This window comes from Periophthalmus magnuspinnatus, chromosome 23 (genome assembly GCF_009829125.3).
Source record: "Periophthalmus magnuspinnatus isolate fPerMag1 chromosome 23, fPerMag1.2.pri, whole genome shotgun sequence".
Lineage (NCBI taxonomy): Eukaryota > Metazoa > Chordata > Actinopteri > Gobiiformes > Gobiidae > Periophthalmus > Periophthalmus magnuspinnatus.
In genome coordinates, this window is record NC_047148.1 from 14843059 (window position 1) to 14857561 (window position 14503).

General features: G+C 39.3%; 1 protein-coding gene across 2 annotated transcripts; it reads left to right on the top strand.

Moving 5' to 3' along the window:
* The first annotated feature begins 4071 nt into the window (after positions 1-4071).
* dyrk2 (dual-specificity tyrosine-(Y)-phosphorylation regulated kinase 2) lies at positions 4072-13369 on the top strand. Of its 2 annotated transcripts, XM_033989556.2 has the most exons (7): positions 4072-4129; positions 6783-6886; positions 7679-8009; positions 8145-8308; positions 8392-8781; positions 8856-8946; positions 9954-13369. In XM_033989556.2, the coding sequence occupies exons 1-7, from the start codon at positions 4090-4092 to the stop codon at positions 10589-10591; spliced, it is 1758 nt and encodes a 585-aa protein (XP_033845447.1). In that variant the 5' UTR covers positions 4072-4089; the 3' UTR covers positions 10592-13369. The 2 variants fall into 2 exon arrangements, with proteins under 2 accessions (XP_033845447.1, XP_033845448.1); XM_033989557.2 differs by lacking the exon at positions 6783-6886 and having other exon boundaries at positions 4078-4129.
* Positions 13370-14503: the final 1134 nt, after the last annotated feature.

Consider the following 14503-nt stretch of genomic DNA (forward strand, 5'->3'; position numbering starts at 1 on the left):
TTGTTCATTCTGTCATAGTAGTGAAGTACGACGGAGTATAAGGGTCACATAAATAAAAATAAAAAAATATGCGGGCGCTACCAGAAAAAAAAGTCGTATTTTTATGAGAGTATCGGCTGCTGCGTGAATGAGTGACCAGTGCGTTGTGTGTTATGGAGAATTTGGAGCATTTTGTTCAGATAAACTTTCAATTTGGGTTTATGCACGATGAAATACTGTGTCTTTTAGCCCACCATCACCACACTATCATTAGTATAAGTACTTTGAAGCGACACTGCAAGCATTTGAGTTTGTTTAGTCGGGGGAACCATACAGATTTAGAAGAAACTGCTATATCTGAACAAAATACTCCAAATTCTTCATAACGCACTGGTCACTTATTCACGCACAAACTCAAATGCTCCAAAAAAAACAAAAAAACAAAAACAAAACAAAACAAAAACCTAAAAAAACCCCCCTTCAATGCCGTTTTCAATCATTTTTGCTTCTGTGCTCTAAAAATCAAGAACCTGACAATCATTGATCACGACCTACTGTATGAAAAAAACATTTTGTTTTTATGTTCCTTAGATGTTGTTGTTGGGAACAGGTATGACACAAAGTCTGTAATAAATACTGCTCATTTTTGGGGGTCCAAAATGGTGGGGAACAGGGGGATCCAGAGAAAAAGGTGAGGAATTCACTGTAAAAGGTTCGTGTCTCAATTGGGGAAAACAAAGTGGCAATTAGGCGACACTGATTTTATTTTATATTTATCATTACATCAAATAACACCAAAGAGGACAGAATGAGAGGAGAAGCTGTGGATCATTATTTTGCTGCATGACAATTTGGTTAAGTTTAGTTACTGCCAGCAAATTTGCACTTTGTTGGTTATCTGTGAGGAATTTGTGGGGCATTTCTGTTTTTGCTTGTCTAGCTCCAGTAGCCTTCTGGTTATGTCTTCTGCATCAGGGGGCGACAAGGATAGAGCTAGTAGAAAACGGGATACGTGTGATACTTTCCTGGAGATGGAAGTAGCAGAGACATTAAGACGGTGAAATCTGTGTCAGAATATAAGGCTGTCTTCAAATTAAAAGATCAAACAGGTGAGGGCTTTAGGGGTATGAATCTAGTCCTTAAAGAATGAGAGTGACAACCAAAGCTCAGGTAGTTCCAAAGCAGCTCTTTTTGTTTTTGTTTTTGGTTTTTTTTTGTACAGGGGTGAGCATCTAGCAAAAGCCCAAAAAATAAATGAAATATGTGGAAAAAGGTAGAAGTCACAGTGGCAGAACAGGTGGAGGTGGTGATTCATGGGGTATGTTCTGATGTCTGAGAACGAGATAAGTATAATATGGTAGGTGAAGAAGTGGAGGTTAAGCTTTTAAAGCCCGAGAGGGTGGTAATGTCCTGGGAATATTTAAAGGAAACACTCTTCCTTGGCTGTTTATGATACCAGGTTAGGGTCTACGTTAGGTCTCCATTAAACTGTTTCAAATGTCAAAGATTTGGTCACATGGCTGTAGTGTGCAGGGGCACTAGAAGATGTGCCAAATGTGGGAGAGATCTCTGAGTGTGATGCAACTGCAGCCAAGCTCATATGTCATTGTGTGGCCTTTTTGTGAAAGCCAAGAAGGTACAGTCAGTAAAAGAGCAGCACAAAATTACATATGCTGAAGCCCTGAAGAGAGTGGAAGGAGTCACTTTCCCTGATGTAGCACCTGCTGCAGCCGGACAGTGACTCCCTGTGCAGCCTGGACTCCTGCTGCAATTGGAGATCAAAGTACTTAAGTAATTCAGAGAGAGTCATTATTTGCTTTTATTGTTGATGTTATTTATGAGGCCCATGAAAAGAAATCCAGATCAGATATTATTGAATTTGTAGCTGAATCTGCAAATAGATTCTTGGGGCCCAAGAAATCCTCTCCACAGAGCCTGTTCCAGTTTATGAGGTCAAGTGAGTCAAATAGATATTGATGACTTTGATGATAACGATGCCTTTTATAGACAGGCTCGAATGTACTTGACCCATTATCATGGTTTACATCTTGCAATGGAATACAAGAAGTTTAATTGCAAATGAGCAGGAAATGCAAAAAGTAATCACAGAATCTGTCCCAAAACCAGACCTCATATGTGTTCAAGAAAACGTGGCTGAGGCCAAACCTTGATTTTATTGTTGCATGAGTACAAGTCCTTGATTACTCAGGTTTGGTGTCATAAGGGTAGGTTTAACTTGGTTAATTGCTATAATGCATGTAAGCCATGAATTTTAGCTGAATTTGAAAATATTGTTAGTAGAATGGGAATGCCAATGATTTGGATGGGAGATTGTAACGCTCATAATCCTCTGTGGGGTAGTTTAGAAAATTCTAATGATGGTATAATTGAGGATTTTTTAGATATTGCAAACATACTTGTTTTAAATACTGGTGTGCCAACATGATGGAGGAAAAGGCGTTCTGCTTACAGATATGCACGCAAGTTTCCTTCTTTGGATAATGTTATTGAGTATAAGAAGTGCAGAGCAGCAGCAAAGAAAATCATTAAGGCTGAAATGAAAAAAAAAATGGAGGAACTTCTGTGGCGCCTTAGGACCACATACTCCTTCTTCTCAGCTCTTGAGAAGAATACGTCGGATGATTGGGAAAAGGGTCAGCTCTATGATGCTTGTGTTGTCTGATGGTCAAAGGGCGGCTATTAACAGCAAAGAAAAAGCTGACATGTGTATAGGTTATTAAGGACGTCCATAACTCAAAGCATTTGAGTGAGGACATTTTAAGGTTAAGATATGATACCCTAAATGAAAGTAGGTCAAAGTTGGATAGAGGGATGGATGCTAATAGGTCATATAACTTGTTCTTCTCTTTAAAAGGATGAGGCAAAACAGGCTGGAGTGAACACGACTCCAGGGCAAGATGGGATAAGTTAGAAGCTGTTGCAGCATCTAGGTGAGGATGTTTTATATGAAATTTTGGCCTTGTTCAATTATGTGTGGGAATCTGGAAACCTACCAAAATCATGGAAGCATGCAATTGGGGCACCAGTCTTAAAGCCAGCAAAGAACCCGTCCTCTCCATCATCTTATAGGCCTATAGCCTTAATGTCTGTGCTCTGTAAGGTAATGGAGAGGATGGTTGCCAACAGGTTGGAGTTTTCTCTTGAATCCAGTGTTTTTTTGTGAATTATCAAATGGCTTTCAAATGGTAGAAGTACTATGGATTCGCCAGTGGTATTGGACAGAGATGAGAGAAAGGCAATAATTAATAAAGAAGCTGTTTTAGTAGACTTTTTAGACATTAAAATGGTTTATGACAGTTTCGTGGAGGGAAGGGCTTCTTCTTAAGCTTGATGATGTGGGTGTTAATGGTAGGGTATTCTGTTGGATAAAGTTTTTTTTTTTTTTTTAAGTTTTTTTTAAAATGTAATGTCTACTCTTAGTCACAGGGAAGATGAGGCTAGTCCTAATTTAATCGTTGAGATTTTGTGCAGTCTTAATCTAATTCATAATATGGGGTCAGGTGTTTTGTTTGTCTAGATCCCGGGACATGCTGGGATTATGGGAAACGAAGAAGCTAAAGAGTCACTTCAGAAAGAGTGCGTAGATCTGGTTCTGTCATTGCCAAAGCAGGAATCCTACAGTGTAAACAACTTACTAATATATGGCAAAAAGAATGGGAGGGGGACTGGCGTGGCAGGCACTATTTCTCCTGCCAGCCATTGACATGAAACAACAGGCACTGTGGGACCACCTGTCAAAGAGATGAAGTTGTCTTAACCAGGTTGCGCCTTAAACATTGTGGTTTGGCTGTTTGTTTATTTAAAATTGGGATGCACTCTAGTGGCTTCTGTGACTGTGGTAACCTGGAAACTGTTAGCCATGTATTGTTTTCATGCAGCATTTACAGTAGAGAAGAGGCAGCTGTGTTTTCTCCGCTGCTCTGCCATCTATGTGAGAATGTAATACCTTCTAAGGACGTTGGGGGGCAGCATTGCGCATCATAGCGTATAGCCTGCCGGAATTCATTAGAAGAAGAAGAAGCAGCAGCTGTGGATGGAGGAAGAGGAGGAGTCTCATCGTACGGTGTTCAGAGGAGAGGAGCGGCCGCCATGTTAACCAAGAAGCCCGGAGCCTCGGTCCTCCACACGGGTGAGCACAGCCTCTGTACCCGTTCGCTGGCCTCCTGACCCGTGGCATTGCGTTATAAACCTTTAACTGTTTGTCTTTTTCCGCTTGCCGTGGTTTAATCTCACGGAAATATTTGTTCTCCGTCTCGCAGTCGACGGAAAACTGGCTAGTGCTCATTGCTGTGCTAGCTATTTTGTCCTATTTAGAATGTAAACTAAAAAAAATGCATACTCAGATAACCAGTTGCTTGCAGAAATGATTTTAAAGTATGGGACAAATGCATAGATGAAATCCATACGCTCACATGCACGAGTACAAGTGCTCCCTTCCCCGGCTGTTGGGTTTATTTTTAGCCAGTTAACCAACAGATGATTAGTGACAACAGCTCCTCAGACTCTGCCCTCTCGTCTTCAGCCGTCTATTTCTGCTCATGTCGCATTTAATCGTTGTCAAGCATGTTTGTCTCGCCTATGTTTGTGCCCGTATAGAGTGAAGCTTTTCTAATGTAAGCGCAGGAGTTCGCTTTGTTGGTTTCGTGTGTACGTATGTTTTCGGGTTGCTGGGCAATTCCTGGCCTCCACCTCAGCAGACAGAAATAAAGCCTCGGATCAGCTCCGTCTCAAGTCCTTACTTTCTGCTGCTCTATCGTGTCTTGCGCAGTGGCTTTCCTTTATCAGCTACTCATTTTAGTGCTGTATAAAGGCCCATTATCTACTGCTGTTCTGGTCATCTGATAACCCTTTTCAGTCCACAGTAGGTGATAAACATTGAGGATAGCGCCGCTCCTGTTGCTTAGTTTAATGTATGAATTCTATTTTAGCCTTTCTATGGATGCTATAATTATAATGATGATTTTTTTAAATGGCCAAAACATTGAATGAGCCATCATTCACTCTGTCTCAACTCATGTGTTAATTCTCAGACACCGCAGTCCTGCGGCTGACTGACCAAAACATTACACTACCTTCATTCACACTGAAGATGATGGGTGTCTTGGGATTGAACAACTAACCTTTATCTTTGTTGCCTATTTTTTAGGAACAAAACATAAATAATTTATATTTATTTTGTTTCAGATTGTTTGTGTTGTCTGTTGTACCATGACAGCATTGATATGCATATGAGATCCTAGTGGGTATAGTTGTAAACAATTACAGTACCACATACATTTCACAGCATGCACTACGTTTTCAGCCAGAATTGCTTAAATGTGGAATTATTCTTGTCACGTTGTGTACCACAGTGTAATTCCTGGAGGGATCCATAAAAGCATTCATAGAGCCTTAGTTTAGTGTAATTTTCTCTTGTTGTCCCCCTTCCTGTGCATCCTGCACATGTGTGATCACATTGAAGTGCTTTTTCCCACCCGTCCTGTCTAGCAGCATGCCGGGTGCACTCGCTGGCACTCTGGCATTTCCAGCCTGGTGTCAAGTTCACTTTGAGCTTGCGGTTGCTCCACTCTCTGAGCATGATTCAAACTCAGAGGGAATGACTGCATGTAAAACTCGCGCAAGATTCCTTTGACATAATGAGCCAGTAGTGCATAGGCAGAGAACACTATGGTCATGTTCCCGTGAGGGCCACTTAGCTGATTTGGAAAGAAGATACAGACAAGGAATACATAGCTAGATTTTAAGATGACTAAAGATGCATTAAATTATCATTCAAATTCAGATCACAATTTGAGTTGACACACTCATCATATCACAAAAGCTGCATTGCAATTACTTAGATTGCAAAGAACAAAATTCTTTGTTAGAAAATCTTGTTCCACCTGTAGTTTAGGTCTCTACAAAACATGTTGTGAAATTCAAGGCACTTTTGTATTAGTGTATGTGTTCTTTTTGTAGGTGCCACTCTAATGGTAACGTTTCTTGATGTGTTTACAATGCCTACTCTGTATTGCAATTGTCAGAAAAATCATAATTTGTTTTTTTTGTTTGTTTTTTTGCATGCAGCCCTGTTAAATACTACATGCTTTTTGTCATGTTAATGAACACAACACCACTGCTCTATTTTCACACCATTAAAACTCATTAGTATATTATGAAGAACTGTTGAAAGATTTCTGAATTGGTGCTTGCTTCATTTCGTATGTTCATGTATGTGGGATTTCCTCACTTAGTGTGTGCCTGTGCCATTGTTAGCCTTATCACAGCCTTATTAGCAGGATTACTGCAAATTCGGATTAAGGAGAGAGGAAGTGAGCAATGGCCATCTGTCTGGCTGCAACCATATATAAGACACTAGGACTCTACAATGTTTTACATTTTTAAATGCTACATTTGATCATTATTGGCCTAATTATTAAAATTATTATTATTTTCCCATCCCTTAACCCTAAAATGTCTTTGGCTTTTGGTATTTTATTTTTTATTTTTTTATAAATTGAACACTTGTTACAGTTCATTATTTGGGTACACCAGTCTCTAATATAGAGTCTTGTGTGTGTTGAAATTTAATTATTAATTGCACGGGAAACAAGGTAGTGATGGGCCTTTTATGACCTTTGACATCCACAGCAGGGTCAAGATAGAGTAGAAAGTGCTAAATTTGTCAATTGTAGTCCCATACTTAAATGCTTCAATTGCAATGAGGTTGTTAAAACAAAATGTTGATAAACAGCAAGAAGTCTTAAGTTCTTATGTTAATTTAAAATCTTTTTGTGTGTCAGGCAAAGTGGGCGAGCCGATCTATTCTCCAAGTCACAGTGGACCCCAGACATCTCCCCCTGGCACCCTGCCTCCTCTACGCAGCAGCAACCTCAACCCTTTGACGGTATAATGCTGCATCTATATTATGACATTTTTAGTCAGCATTTAGATTTATCACTTTTGTGCCAAATAATTCAGCTGGGTCACTTATATCTCTGACACAATATTTGTGAAGCTCCCCTTTCTAACTTGTCAGCTGTGGCTGACTGTGGCTAATAATAGCATTCTGCTGCAAGTCACTTATAAACAGCTGATTGGTTTATAGGTTGGAGTTAAGGACACAGTGTGGGACAGTGTTTTTGTAATTAAGAATAAATCAGCAAAATCTTACATATGGTTCAACTCAGCTGTAATTGACATATATGTGACGCTTTAATAGTAAAGATTAACCATTTTAGATGACGATTAACATTATCATTAAATCAAACACTGGAAACATGTTTTCTTTATAACAGAGACGCATAGGTAATATTTATGAAATATTCAAGAGGAAAAAAATCCACCTAACATCTTTAGCTAAGGATCCAGTGTATTCCTGCTTAGCCTGCAGTCTTACATGCACTTCAAATTCTCTTGATTATTTTGTGGTAGCCAGCTGCTGTTTGAGCTCAAACACCATTTGTCATGCCCGACACCTAATGCTCCTTTGTTCAGTAGAATGATGGTGTGTTATTTCTACAGTAACTGACAAAGATACAGGAAATCTTTGCCCATCTCTATTTTTGAAATATTTTATTGACGTGACCTCAACATAGTTGTATTTTACAAAACCTATTTTAGCTAAATCTTTTCACATAAAGCTGTTGTTTTTCTGTCTTTTTATTCTTTACATTCAATGTTTTATTTGTCTCTTCAGGGGGGTTCTAAAGCCAGCATGTCAGACACTGTGCAGCTCTCTCCACCGTCACATCATCCGCTGTATGAGGAGAACTCCAACAAGCGCCCCGTTCTCACCTCACAACCCAATGGCCTGGCTCCTCTTGGTTCCACACGGCCAGGCCTGCCTTCTTCTGAGAGGCAGAACCCTAGTTCAGAACCCCTTCACCACCGCCTGGGCAGTGCCATGTCCAACAAATCAGGGGACAGCAAGCTTAAACCCCTGTCCATGACCCCAGACCAGGCTATGAAGCAGTTTATGTCCAAAATGTCGTCATTTGAACACCATGAGATTTTCAGCTACCCAGAAGGTCAGTTATTTGAATATATTTTGATTTGATTTTAATAATGTTTTTGCCATACTAATTCTAATATGTAATACATATTATGTAAATTATATCTGCATAGACAGCAACACAGTTTTATGTGTACATTTCTATCCTCAGTGTTTTTTGTTGGTCCAAATGCCAAAAAGAGATCAGGAGTGATGGGGGGCGCTAACAACGGAGGATATGATGATGATCAAGGGTCATACATTCAAGTTCCACATGACCAAGTTGCTTACCGTTATGAGGTTTTGAAAGTAATTGGAAAAGGAAGCTTCGGACAGGTACAGGTTTTTATTCTGATTCATACACTGTACTGTTAAAATGTTAATGAATGGTAAGGGTTGTCATTGTACTCTTTCTGCAGGTGGTTAAAGCCTTTGATCACAAAACCCAGTCCCACGTGGCCTTAAAAATGGTCCGCAATGAAAAGCGGTTTCACCGACAGGCGGCCGAGGAAATCCGCATCTTGGAACACCTGAGAAAGCAAGATAAAGACTCCACTATGAATGTGATCCATATGCTGGAGAATTTTACCTTCAGAAATCACATTTGTATGACATTTGAGCTGCTCAGCATGAACCTTTATGAGCTTATAAAGAAAAATAAGTTCCAAGGATTTAGCCTGCCACTGGTCAGGAAGTTTGCCCACTCCATCCTGCAATGTCTGGATGCACTGCACAAGAACCGCATCATCCATTGTGATCTAAAGCCTGAGAACATACTTCTCAAGCAGCAAGGGCGAAGCGGCATCAAGGTAAGCTACATTTGACATGAAGCAATCACCAAAGCAATGCATTAAATATTTTAAAAACATTTTTTACTATACAGGTCATAGATTTTGGATCCAGTTGTTATGAACATCAAAGAGTTTACACCTACATCCAGTCACGATTCTACAGAGCACCAGAGGTTATTCTAGGTAAGTATAACGATATCTAATGTACTTCTTCTGCCGTAACATTATTCTTTCACAATAAATTGGATGTTGTACTGTCACCTCATTTTTGACCAGTGAGTTTTCCTAGTCTACAGAGGTCCAAAATGGTAACCCTGGGATGAAATGGAAATATTTCTAGCTATAAACAGATCTCTAAGACTAGCTGATGCATATGAGCTCCAGAACCCGACATAGCCACCAACATTTTAAACATGGACAGAATTTCACGTGTTAGTAATTATGGTTATGAGTTGCATTATTTATTGGTTCATATTGTACAAAAAACCATGACCAGAAATCGGGGATGCACCGATGCCCGAAGCCAGTACTCGCACTCATCAATGTGCTGCCAATACCAAAAACCACTATACCTGAGCTGCGTCTTATTTGACTCACCTCTCAGCTGAGCTGTGAGCTCTGAGCAGAGTGGAGGTGACCATAAAGAGGCACATTAATTGTTCTGCAAATTAAGCTCAGCTTTAATCTTATCTGACTGTCAGATGAACTGTGAATATATTTAGGACTCTTAAAGGGTTTTATACTTCACAAAGGATTGTGAAGTAGTTTTGTGCAGTGCTTGCATTTTTTGCAAAACTACAAAAAAATGGTCAAACCTGAAAGATTTTATTCATAATTGATTGCATTTAATGCGTTACCTTTGGAGAAATCTTTTATGACTGAGATAAAACATTTCATTGAAAGTCACTGTTTTCAAAGCAGTCAGCGCTGCTGTGCTAAACTCTTCTCCCTGTGACTGCAGTGAGCGTCCTTTCATGCATGTTCAATGCAATTTCCAATGCAAGAAAGTGAACTTGATATGTGATTTATCGATTTAATCAGTTTTTGACTCAGCGTCATGCCAAAAGTGGTTTCTTAGTGCTCAGCATCGGCAAGTACTCGTTTTGGAAAAAGTGGTATTGGTGCATCCTCACCAGAAATGGTAAATAATGCAAAATTGCAATGAATTTATGTTGACTTTTGGTCTCCAGGATCTAGGTATGGAATGCCAATCGACATGTGGTCTCTGGGTTGTATCCTAGCTGAGCTCCTGACTGGTTACCCACTGTTGCCAGGTGAGGATGAAGCGGACCAGCTGGCCTGCATTATTGAACTTCTGGGTATGCCCAGTCAAAAACTTCTTGATGCCTCTAAAAGGGCCAAGAATTTTGTTTCGTCCAAAGGCTACCCTCGGTACTGCACTGTCACAACATTGCCTGATGGCACAGCTGTGCTTAATGGTGGGCGCTCACGCCGGGGTAAAGTGCGTGGCCCACCCGCTAGCAAAGACTGGAGTGTAGCATTAAAGGGCTGTGATGATCAGCTGTTTCTGGACTTCCTGAAACAGTGTTTGGAGTGGGACCCGGCTCTCAGGATGACACCTAGCCAAGCACTTCGCCACCCATGGCTTAGACGACGACTCCCCAAACCCCCCACAGGGGGTACTACCATCGTGGACAAGACCTCATCTTCTTCCAAAAGGACAACGACCACTGATGGGGGCATCACCTCCGTCTCCAAACCCACCACCACAACCACATCCTCCAAAACCAGGACTAACCTAGCAGCCATTACAGATGCTAATGGGAACATCCAAACAAGGACCGTTTTGCCTAAGTTAGTCAGCTGAGAATGATTGCACCCCACTTGCTGTGGTGGGATCTAGTTTTATGATTGGCTGTGAGCAACTAGATTGAACTAAATAAATCTGGTCTGGTCATTTTAAAGAGCATTTTAGGCAGGTTTGCACAGCATTGGGGTGCATTCTTAGAAACTTTTTAATAATGTTTGTATTCCTGAAATCATGGGGTCCACACAGACTACCAAAAGTTTGAATCAGGTGTAATGAAGATGAGCAGCAAAAGATGTGATGACAACTGTGGAGCTGCTCTAACAATCACTTCTGCATAGTTACAGGTCACAAAGACACTACTACATGGTGCTTATAGTTTAAAGAATTTTTATCTTTTAACAAGATATTATTAGAATTAGAGAAAAAACTAAAAAGGCTTTTCTACCTTTCATCAGGTATCACATAATAGACCATAATATGATTCAATAATGAAGGTAATAAATGACAAATTTAGTTCAATATTGCCTCCTGCACATGCCTCTGAACATTTGTGCAGAGGCAATGGAAAATTAACAATGTAGCATAAAGGATGGGTTTGTAAGACATACCTCGCTTGCTCCTATCATGTTCCTTGTAAGGCCGGGCTTTGCATTTTTATTAGTCAAATATCATCACTTTGTGTTACCAGTACACTGGTAGCCACAATACCCCATTATAGCTGTGTGCCTGTCTAGCTGACTAACTAGCTACCATGCGGTACCCAATTCATGTTTCTTCTCTGACAATATTTTGTCTATTACAGTAAGAAATGGCTGACTGTTAGCCTTTTGGCAAATTAAGCCTCAGTCATTAACATCATGTTGTGCCACTAAGTCTTAGAAAGAGAAGACACCATGAAAATTCACAATGCTACATAAATGTATAATTAGGGTATTTTTGGAATTTTTATTAGGTTATTCTGTAAAATTGTTATAGTAAAACCAAATTCAACATATTTAAATGTAAATGAAGGTAGTTGTTTCACATGGATCTAAAAGTCAAGTCAAACTTTTTTATCCAAATATTTCGAAGTAGCAACACTCACTATAATACCATAAGTATATATGCAAATATGGAGCAGTAGCTGTTAAAACAAGCCCATAGACTTTCAATTGGTGAACTGGTGGACAAGCAATTATCATAAGGTATTTCCATATTTCTTTATGGAAGTGTAGTACTATATCCACAGCCATAAGCATGATTAAAGAACGTTAAGGTTTTTGGTTCAAAGAACACATTAGGTTGTGTTGGCACTTTACTTTTTCAAGATTCCTCTTCTGCACAAAGCAGATGCCTGATGTCCCCACGATATTGACAAACAGAAATCACAGCTTCATTTTGTGCCGCAAAATCGAAATAAAAGTTATAAAACTGTCTTAAAAGGACCTGCTTCTATCAGCTGGACCTAAACCTCAAGATGGGAGCAGTGGAGCTAAGACAAAGTAAATTATTATTCTGAACATTTAAACCCTGAATGAAATGTCATGAGAAGTACAATGAATGAAGCAAAATGATCTGGGGATGGGTCAATTTTATTTATTTGCTACATGTTAGTATTTATTAATAATCTAATATAGGCATTTACTATGATGTGCAGTTCATAGTATATACTTGAATGTGTGTGGTCACACGCTGCCACACAAAGCTGTGTCTCTTACTTTGGCCTCAACCACATCAAAATAAAGAGGAGATAAGTGTCTTTGGCCAACTACAATGTAATGTAGCAGTCAGGAGATACACCAACACTACCTGCTCCACCCAACTCAGGGGAAGCTCCGCCCTGTTCTGGAGGAGGACTTTTCTCTTTTTGCTTGTATGTTTTCTAAGGAAGTGATTGATTTTATCTTTTTTTTTTTTTTTTTTTTTTTTTTTTTTTTTTTTACTTTTATATTTTTTAGTGAATCGGAGTGCTGAGTTGTAAATTTGTGCCTTCAGTATCTTGTCGCCATGGCACACTTGACCTTCTCTTACACACAATTCTAAATATCAGTTTTAAAAATGTTCCAGTAAATGGGGCAATAACTGAAGACTTCAACATCTGGTTGTCCCAAGATGTCCTGTGAGTACATAGTGATAATTCCCCATGATGCTCATTTTATGCAAAACTGGTTGAGATTACCTTTAGTAATTCTGATATTTGGGTCATATTATAAAGTCTTCAGAATCTTTCATCCTCAATTATATTAAAATTGTTAACATTTTCCCTTATCACAAAGGCCACCTACAGTGTTTACAAACCTAAAAGTGGAAATCAAGTGAAAGGCCTTTCCTTGAATAGCAGGCATCTCTTAATGGTGTGTATTGAGAAAGGTTGTGTCACATGGCTGCACAATGTATAGACAACATATCAGCCAAGTCACCACTAGTCCCTTGGAGATGGGAGGTGGATTTACATGACGACAGGGCTTAGCTTACACTAGCCAATTGACCACTGGCGTTAAGGCGCTAGCTGCTGCACTGATGTCTGTCCTGTCCACAGTAAACCTAGCAGTAGCTGCTGATTGACTCTACAGAAGTGCTCTACTAGTTGTTAGCTTAAATGTAAATGTTGATTTTCATGTCTGTACCTCAGATTAAAGTTAGCTTTTTTTCCACTGCAATTTTGTTGTGACCGAACAGCAAGGGCATTTGGTTGACACTACCAAAGTGCATTCCTATAGTATACACAGCTAGCTCACAGCTAGCTGCTCAAACTAGAAGTAGGCTTAACTAGATTTTTCACACAAGGAAGCATAACCTGTTTTTGAAAAGTACAAACCATTAATGTGTCAATTCTTTAAAGTGATTTTTTTTTTTTTTAAACAAAACATAGCTGCTGCGCTGTATTTTTGTGACATTTGCCAGTTGTTTTTATTGTGAATTTTAGTTGTACATAATGTGGAAAAGTCAAATGTATAATTTGGGGGGGGGGGGCTAAATGCGCCAGTTTTTACTTTGTACTGTATCTACTGTACAGAACACAAGTTGACACTTTTATAGTGAGCCTTTGTTAAATTTTATTGTGGTGGAAAATCTTATTAATAAAACTGTTTTATTATTCAACTAGTATGTTTTACAGTTTGGTAGATTTTGTGCAAATTGAAATTGTGCTGATTGCTTGCCATGTGGTCTCTCACAGCCAAGCTTGGTTGTTTTGTTGTATTGTACGGCACCTGCACACATACAAAAATGGACACATGTACAAAGGATTATCATAGAATTACTGGTTTAGATGTGCTAATAACTTGATACAACATTGAGTTGAATGCACTATCCAGATAAAAGTGGTGTGATGTAAACAGCTGTGAATGAGTGGATGCAGCAGATGTCCTAATTTTCCCATGATTTTATAATTTATCCTAATTTCTGATTTATTTTCACATTTGTAATTTCACTCTGTGCATGTTTTGTAGACTTATATCAACATCTCTGTCACAAACATCTTGTCTATCAGAGCATAGTTTTTTCAAGAGATTAATTTTAAAAAAGTAGATTCCTGTGGTCGCACAAAATTGCCTTGTAATTGGATCAGATGGTTTCCATATTAGGCTTTAGTCAGATTAGCTACAGGGACAGGTCTGCTAATTATAGAGCTAGCTCGCAGGCTAACTGGGAGCGGCTGCTCCTTTGAAAGAGTGTGAGTGATCAAGGTGGGATTTTGTGTTTAATATTTTTTGATGGAATACCAGTAAACATGAATGATGGAGCAGCAGAAGTAGTGTTTTGGTTGGTCTGAGTGTACTAAATCCATAATGTATTAGAGTATATTATCTGTATAGTAGTAGGCTAGTCGTAGTAAATCTTGGTCTCTAAACACAAAGTGCTGTCAGACCACACTGTAATGTAATAGTGTGTGTCATGTTGCACTTTAGTCAGTGTGGACACAGAACCACTGATGGTGCTTGCTGCTGATCTGAAAAGTTTATAAGAGCAGGGTTTTTGGATAATGTT